Raw genomic sequence first — 8,929 nt, forward strand, 5'->3', positions numbered from 1 at the left:
CTTACCTTCGGCGACAAGCCGAGCGATGAGACGGCATCTGTCGTGGCGTACCGCGTCGTGAAGCTTGGTGCTGCCGGCCATAGTCCACAGAGGCGCGCACCAGTGAAGTAGTAACACAATAGAAGGACGTCCAACGTTTCGACGAACACAGAACACAACGAGTTTCCTTCGGCGTTCGTTCTCGGTGGCTTCTTCTTTTTAGCGTGAACGTGGAGAGAGAGGCGCGCGAAGTACAGCAACGCTACGTCGAGTCTGCAGCACGTGAGGAGAGGGAAACGACTCGCGCTAGCCGTGGGCCGCGCTCATTGGTGCCGGCTGCGTGATACGTCAAATTTGAAAATACCAACCTACCGAGCCGCGCAACGGACGCTGCGACTACCGTCGAGGGGGCGCTCGACTTTATTCGTTCGCCCGCTTGCTTGCTTGGTTGTTCCCTCACTTGTGGCGCGCGCGTTCTTTCTGTTGCCGTAGTTCACCAACTTCCTTGTCTTCGACCATGCTGCGCGCTACCAAAAACGCTATTCAATGAGAGTCAGGGTGTTGTTGTTGACCCGAGGGGCTGTGCCGTATACCTAACATAACAATTCATTTCGATCGATTATTTTGCTTGTGAACCACCGCTCGCGAGCGGCTGGTCCTGGTCCGTGATTTTGTAGCGATGCCTTCCGCTCGATTATATGCCACTCTTATCATCCACCGTTCATGGCCGGCTGATCGCTTTGATAACGCGGGCGGGACGTCGCTCTGACCACTGACAAAGTGCGAAGAGTGCGAAAAGGAATATAATCGGAGAAGGAATCGCTACAAAATTGCGGCAGGGCCGGTATTTTGTAGCGATGCCTTTCCAGTGCTAATGCCTTTTCGCGCTTATCGCGCTTTGTCAGTGTTCAGAGCGACGGTCCGCTCGCGTTATCAACGGGATCAGTCGGCCGTGAGCGGTGGATGATAAGGCTAGTAAAGAATAAGTCATAAGGCATCGCTGCAAAATACCGGCCCAGGTGCCAATTTGGGCGGGGAGCCGTTTGCATCATTAACGAAGTGAAAAATTAACATGGCAAAATTTAGAATTGTTAAGTATGAACGTTATGCTGGCCAAGCTGAATTCAAATGGGTGAATATTTTGGTGGGACACGTTACAGGCTGTCGCGGAGTGGTCTTTGCTAATCCAAGAAAACGAGACGTTGTCGAGACTCGGAAACCCGCGTGCCGCTTGTAAGAGTGGTGGTGGATACGCAAATATGCAAATATGAAGTCGGCTCGGGACAAGGACAGCCCCGGAGCATTAGGCAGCGCTGCTGTTGACCTAACTGGAAACCGCTACTGGCGCAGCTTCTAATGTACATGATGACGACCTCGCGTGATGGCAGCTCTTCGGAAGTGGGAGTTGAGTATGCTATTACAGACAAACGTCCACCCACCACGATTGAAATAGCTTGGAGGATGCTTAAGTTTCGCCTTTAAAGGGCCGCTCACCAGGCCACATTGCAAATTTTGGTCGTACGCTGGAAGTTACTTGCCCTGTTGGTAGCGTTCTATCGCAAGAACTTTTCAAATTGGTTCATTCATAGCCGAGATATGAATATTTCAATGCCGCGAACCCATGATTTCGGGAGGCGACCGTCTCCGCCAACAACGAGACTCTCTCCGCTTGTCCCTTCTAGCCTCCGCAAGCGAAATTCCTTCCCTGCGTTCCCTCATACCGGAGCTGGACAATAGCGTCACGCATAGGTAACGGGCCCCGCCTTCTTTTTTCTGTTCTTTTTTTTTTTTTCGCCTTAACGAATTTCACGACGTTGCGCTTCTAACATCACGCCCAGTTTTTTTTTTTTTTTTTTTTTTTTTGGACCGCCTAAACATATTTGAAAACATAAAGTTAGCTTGTTATATTTAACCTAACGGTGACTGATTATGAAGTATTGACCCTCTTTACGGAACAGTTTGTTCTCGAGAAACGAGATGGCGCTTTCGGCGGCACGCCGCATGTTGCCTCAGCGAAAGTGCATGGACGAATACGAAACCATTACAGCTTCTGCCCTGTTTCTGTGCGATCAGCTGTCGGAAATGAAACTGGGTTTTCGCTCACGCACTGTGCTCCATTCATGCTGCAAATGTGGAGCGGTGGATTGAAGACGGGTGCAAGTAGTAGGCTGCAAAAACAGTGACTGGCATATTAAGGAATGGAACGAGTATGTGTGACAAAATTCATGGACCGTTGCTACATACAGCCTCTGTTGCCAGCCGTTCACGATGCACGACTTTCCTCGTGGATAAAAAAAAAATTCATTCATCCGCCAGCGTTGTATCATTAACCTCCAAAAAAAGCACTTCGACCCCGGAACGTCGGCAGGAGTGAGTAGCGCTCGTTAAACAATGACAAAGGGTGTAGCGCCGCTTCCTGGCATAGTAAGTTTCACGCACGTTATCTACACACATCTGCCCCAACTCGCGCGCAAACTTACGCCCACTTTCTCGCAACGTATTAAGAATATGTGAAGGGGCTCACACTGGAAACAATGCGCCAAAGCGTGGGTGACAGCGACTACACCGACAACACACGAATGTTCGAAGCTGAACGTTTCGTGACGGTCCACAGGAAGCGAGTTACTGGCGATAATACATCTTTCCTACGAGCTATTACAAAGTGCAGTACAGCTACGATCCAAGCCTTCTGTGCAGCAAGAACAAATCTGTTTCAACTCAGCACACCCGCGGGCGATTTGGCAGAAAATAATCACCTAGTGACCGCATCGACGAACTTCACTGAGTCATAAACGTATCAAGCCGCTGCTTCAAAGTATTTCCAAATAAAGAACTAATAATGCCCTAGAGGGCGCTGTAGGTATTGTATATAAATAAAAAAGACCAAAACACACTGATCCTGATTCAATTCATAAGCGGAAAGTTTGGATAGCTTGGAATATATCTTTAGCCTCGCTTTTAGAACAAGCATCATGTATGCTGCTCGCGCCGTTTGAACAAAGCTTAATAAGCTCCGAAAGCGCTTTTACATCTGAAAGCTCTGGCCAAAGCTTCGTGTCGTCAACCCAGTCAGCGTCTATGATATCTCCCGAAACAGAGGTTTCCTGAGCCGCACCGGGCGTCATGTACATCCATTGTAAACACAGAGGTAACGGTGGCAGCTGAGGCAAGCAATGGACGCATCCCCACGTGATCAAACATGGTAGCGCCCACAGGATCGCCGCGAGAAGGGTCAATATTAAAATCAGCCACGCCCAACGATGGCGTGCCTTATGGTTTGAAATTGGTGGGTTATCAAATACCGAAACTATTGAATCTATCTATCTATCTATCTATCTATCTATCTATCTATCTATCTATCTATCTATCTATCTATCTATCTATCTATCTATGAGGCGTGTTACGGATAAAGCGTGTTTATTTACAGATAATGAATGAGAGTCGAGGGCAAACAGTCCGGCACCGGTTTTGTTCTGCGTTCTGCACAAAAATATTCGTCGTCCTCCTATTTTTCCTTTCGCCTCAACCAAGGCGTCACATTCCCCGTTTCGCAGACGAAGCCAAGCTTGGGATTTAGAGCGAGTGATATCGCTTGAGGCGCGTAACATGCGCAAGTTGAGTAGCGCTAGAGCGGCGTCATGGTGACCTTACACGGGCGACCACATACGTTAAACCGCTAATGCGGTCAATGATGGTGAAGGGACCGGTATACTGAGCCAGGAACTTTTGGCATAACCCGCGTCTGCGCTGAGGGGTCCACAGCCATACCAAGTCACCTTTGTCGAATGAAACTGAGTCGTGGCGGCGGTCATACCGCTCCTTGGAGCGATCTTGTGATGCCAGTGTACGCAGACGAGCAATTTGTCGGGCTTCTTCAGCACGGCACAAAGTATCGACAACTGAGTCCTCTGTATGGAGTGTAAAGGGGAAAATGGTATCGAGACAGTTGCGCGGTGCCCGAGCATAGAGCAGGTAGAAAGATGTGAAGTCTGTAGTTTCGTGCTTCGCTGTATTGTGCGCGTAGGTAATAAACGGTAAGATGTCATCCCAGTTCCTGTGATTGGAGGATACATACATAACCAGCATGTTGGTCAGGGTACGGTTGGTACGTTCAACAAGGCAATTCGTCTGGGGATGATATGGTGTTGAGTGGCCGAACTGCGAAGTGAAGAGTCTAAGCAATTCTTCCACGGCGTCAGCGACGAATGGGCGACCATGGTCGCTGGTGATTACGCGAGGCGGACCCTGACGAAGAATTACGTAGCGTAACAAGAAGGCAGCGACGCAAGTAGCTGTGGAGGAAGATATCACAGCGGTTTCCACCTATCTAGTTAGGTGATTGACACAGACGATGATCAAGCGGTTGTTGTTCGAAGATCGTGGAAACGGTCCTAACAGGTCGATACCAACTTGCTCCAAAGGTGTAGTAGGCGGCGCTACAGGATGAAGAAGGTCTTGCGGAGCACTTGTAGGTCGCTTGTGATGCTGGCACTTGTCGCAGCTCGACACGTATGGTTTAGTGGAATCTCGCATTTTAGGCCAGTAAAACCGCTCCTGTATTCGATGTAAGGTGCGAATGAATCCAAGATGGCCTGATGTCGGATCATCGTGCATGACACGGAGAATGTCACATTGCAGGCTTTGGGGAACAACCAGTAAATACCGCGCGCCACTTGCTGAATAATTTGTCTTGTATAACAGTACATCGCGAAGGCAAAAGCGACCACTGGCCTTGGGACTACAGGCATCGGCGAACAGGGGGTCCAAACATAAATCATTGCGCTGTTCCCGCTGGAAGACGGTGGCGTCAGGAAACGTGCCAGAGACAGCAGCAAAGCAGGTGTCGAGGTTGTCCGCGTTATTCTCCGTTGTCGACAGAGGAAGGCGAGAAAGGCAGTCAGCGTGCTAGACGACCGGAGGGGTCACGGAGCGTAACAAGCCACCACAAGGAATGATGGTCGGTTACAATTGTGAATGGGTGAATGGAAGCCCGTAGAGGTAGCAATGAAACTTCTGGACAGCAAAGACAGCCGCTAAGCCTTCTTGCTCTGTCAGTGTAGTTTCGTTCAGCCTTGCTGAGAGAACGGCTCGCATAGGCAACCACATACTTTTATTATGGCGCTGAACAAGCGCTCCGCCGAAGCCGATTCCGCTGGCGTCACAGTGCACTTCAGTAGGAGCAGACGGATCGAAGTGACGACGAATATGTTCTGAAGTCAGCAGAAACTTGAGTTGGGAGAATCATTCAGGTGTCCACTCGTATGGGCTGTCTTATCGCAAGAGACTTGTCAAAGGATAAACAATGTCCGCGAATCTGGGCACGAACCGTCGAAAGTAGGAGTATAAACCCAGGAAGCTGCGGAGTTCATTTAGTGACTGAGGTGGCTTAAAGGCACTGACTGCTTCCAATTTGCGGGGGTCTGGCCTGACACCATCTTTGTCAACCAGGTGACCAAGGACTAATGCTTATTGTTCGCCAAACCGGCACTTCTTAGAATTCAAAACCAAGCTGGCCTTTTCGACACAGTCTATAACGAGGTTTAAACGGGCGTTATGCTCTTCGAAAGTACGTCCGAAAATGAAGTCATATAGATAGCGCAAACATACCTCCCATTTTAGACCGCGAAGAATGGAGTCCATAAATCTTTCGAAAGCAGCGGGGGCATTGCCAAGCCCAAACAGAATAACATTAAATTGATAGAGTCCATCAGGCGCCACGAATGCAGTCTTCTCCTTGTCAGCAGGGTGCATAGGGATCTGCCAATACCCTCATCGTAGACCTAGTGAAGAAAACTAGGAAGCCGAATGCAGACAGTCGATGATCTCGTCTATCCGAGGTAGTGGATATACATCTTTCTTGGTGAGGGCGTTTAATCGTCTATAATCAACGCAAAACCTCCAAGAGCCGTCTTTCTTCTTAACCAAAATGACAGGTACTGCCCAAGGGCTGTACGATTCTTCAATAACGCCCTTCTGTGGAATACCCTACACTTGTTCGGCAATAACTTTCCGCTGCTATGACAACACTCGATAAGGTTTTTGACGGACCGGATGAGCAGAACTTGTATCGATCCTGTGCTGAGCTCGTGGGCAGGGTAAAGATGGTCGCTTCTCCTTTTCGCAGAAGTCAAACACAGAAGCATGTCTTTCCAATAGCTCAACCAATCTTTGTCGCTCGTGTCACCGTAGGTTCCTACTAAGCATGCTCAGAATCCGCGACTCGTAGGAGCAACTGCATTCGCAAACGGCCAAGCGTTTATGACCTTCTTCGTCGTTAACGGCAGCAATAAAATTTTCGATGGCATAATCAAAGACGGTGAGCTTCATTCGTCGAGGAAGTATAACAGGCACTGGCGAACAGATAAGTGCCCACAAAAACGTGGCTTGGTTGCTAATCGATACAATGCAGCGAGGCACTAAGATGTCTTTCTTAGCTCACTGACCGGTGAGAGGTTGAACGATGGCATCAAAGGGAGATACGGCATGAGACGGAAGCGAACACGGCAACCGACCGCATGGACCATGGTGGCACTGTCAGTTCATCGGAAACAACCAGTGTGTCTTCCGCGGGCGGCAGCTCGTCACCGAGGGCAGGAACAACTTGACTGCTGACTGAAAGTTCACCGGTGCCACGGTCGACGAAAGCACCACACGCTTGGAGAAAGTCAATCCCGAGAATAACTTCGTGCGTACACTGCTGCAGAACCAGGAACTCAGTTGGGAACATCTTTCCGGCCAACAAGACGTTAACGACGCAAACTCCCAGAGGATGAAGTATTTCCCCGCCGACAACACGAAATCTTGTCGATTCGTGCCAAGAAAACATAAATTTGCGGCCAATGCGATCTTTGAAGGAACGACTCATAACAGAAATGGTTGCACCAGTGTCCACTAAAGCCGTTACACATACTCCATCTATTAACACATGTATTTTGTTCTTGAGCATCGCAACTGCGGAGGCATCAGAGGTAAATCATTTTGTGGGACCTCACCTCCATCGGTCGCGCTGGCTAGTTTCCCGGCGGCGGCGGCGGTGAACGCCACCGTCGCGGTGAAGGCGAACGGCGCAGTCGGGCGGGCGGATGTGTCAAACTACGGTCAGAAGGGGAGAACTATTGCGCCGATTCTCTTGTCGTGAGGTGCTCCTGGAATAGGCGGACCAGGGATCGTTGTTGCGACCATTGCCGGCGCGACGAAACATTGATGGCGGATCATATCGTGATGTTTCCCTGCGCCGACGACAGAACCGAGCTATGTGTCCGGTAGCACCACAACAATAACACACAGGAGCTTGGCGATATGCACTGTACTCCTGAAAAGCATTGTTGCGACGCTGTGGGACAAATACAGCTTCATGCGGCTCATGGAGGGTAGTGGCCGGCTGACGAGGATAGCTGAAGCGGTCTTCGTACCTCGACTCTGCGTAGTGATTGCGCTGCGGCCTCGGTGGCGAGCGAGAAGTGTAGTTGTAGTCCTCGACACCAGTAGCCGTGATAGAAACATGATGAGAGGGAACCGGGATTGGGGCGCAGCATCATGAGAGGTCGAGTGGACGTGTCGGGTTAGCTCTTCCCGTACAATCTCGCGTATTGTAGACGCGAGATCAAAGGATGTGCATTCGTCAACACTTGCAGCGGTAGTCACATTCGGAAACCGACCGAATTTAGGCGTGATACGCCGCATCTTCAGGGTCTCGAATGTACGACAATGCCGTATGACGTCAGCTACTCTACCAAGGGTCTCTTTGCCGATGAGGAAGTGATAGACATCCTCAGCAGTTCCTTTTAAGAGGTGGCCGACCTTGTCCTCCTCTAACATGTGAGGGTTGACGGTCTTGCAGAGCTTCAGTATAGCCTCAATGTACGTCGTGCACGTCTCGCATGGTACTTGGGCTCTTTGCAGCAGCGTTTGTTGAGCCTGCTTACTCTTCGCGACTGAGTCCCCAAAACACTGTTATTTCAGACACGAACCGATCCCAGGTCATGAGGGTGTCTTCGTGGTTGTGAAACCACACAAGTGCCGTGTCCGTTAAGAAAAACACGACGTTGGGCAGCTGAGTTGCCGCTTCCCAATGGTAATAGTTGCTCACCCGTTTGTAGTGTGTGAGCCACTCATCCACGTCCGCGCCAGATTTGCCTCCAAATGTGCGAGACTCTATCAGGTGCTGACGCTGCCAGGGACCAGACGTGGCTGAAGCAGGTAGCGAAGGGGATGCTGTAACCAGGACAGTGGCTGCAGCTGCAGGAACTGGTACAGTCCGGGTTCCGTCTTCAAAGCGAGACATCTCGACCACCAGCGGCAACTGGCGGCAGTCCAGCAAGGCGGCGGCTCCGGCGTAGATCAGGTGGTCGCAGAACCGTGTTGCGTGGTTAAGTACCCAGCACCTTCCACCACAAAACTGTTACGGATGAGGCGTTGATAATACGCTGTCACAGACCCCGGTGAACGAGGCGCAGACGCCGGACTAAATTCCAAAGCCGACTTATCAGCTTCCGAAAATAATCCCACGAAAGCAAGGACAATTAAGAGTGGGCCCTCTGGTGCGCCAGCGAACGCCGGTTGCTGTCCAAAGACCGAGTCAGAGCCCAGAGTTGTCAAAACACAACAAAATATATTCTTCACACAAGGCAGTTACACACACACTTGCACACTTAGGCTAGACACAACACAATACAAATCAGATGGGTATTAACAAACACAAGAAAATAATTAACGACAAGCACTAAGAGTCCAACACGTAAAGTACAAAATAAATAGGAACACTAAGTGTCCAATCGTATTCACCAGTGTTGGTCTTGGAAGTCGACGATCTCGGCGTGGCTCTGGGCAAATCTCGAAGAAGGAACTTCTTCCGGAAATGCAGACGCTCGATGAACTCGTCGACTAGCTTGCCGGGGAATCCCCTTCTTCCGCAGACGCTTGGTCTTCACATCACTTCGCGGTGCGGACT

General features: G+C 50.2%; 1 protein-coding gene across 1 annotated transcript in view; it reads right to left on the reverse strand.

Moving 5' to 3' along the window:
- Positions 1-299, reverse strand: part of LOC119453821 (uncharacterized) — a 95,426-nt gene extending 95,127 nt beyond the window's left edge. Inside the window, exon 1 of the mRNA XM_037715863.2 lies at positions 6-299. Within this exon, the coding sequence (XP_037571791.1) occupies positions 6-81 (76 nt within the window). The 5' untranslated portion in view covers positions 82-299. The remainder of the gene's footprint in view (positions 1-5) is intronic.
- Between the last annotated feature and the right edge of the window lie 8,630 nt (positions 300-8,929).

This window comes from Dermacentor silvarum, chromosome 5 (genome assembly GCF_013339745.2).
Source record: "Dermacentor silvarum isolate Dsil-2018 chromosome 5, BIME_Dsil_1.4, whole genome shotgun sequence".
Lineage (NCBI taxonomy): Eukaryota > Metazoa > Arthropoda > Arachnida > Ixodida > Ixodidae > Dermacentor > Dermacentor silvarum.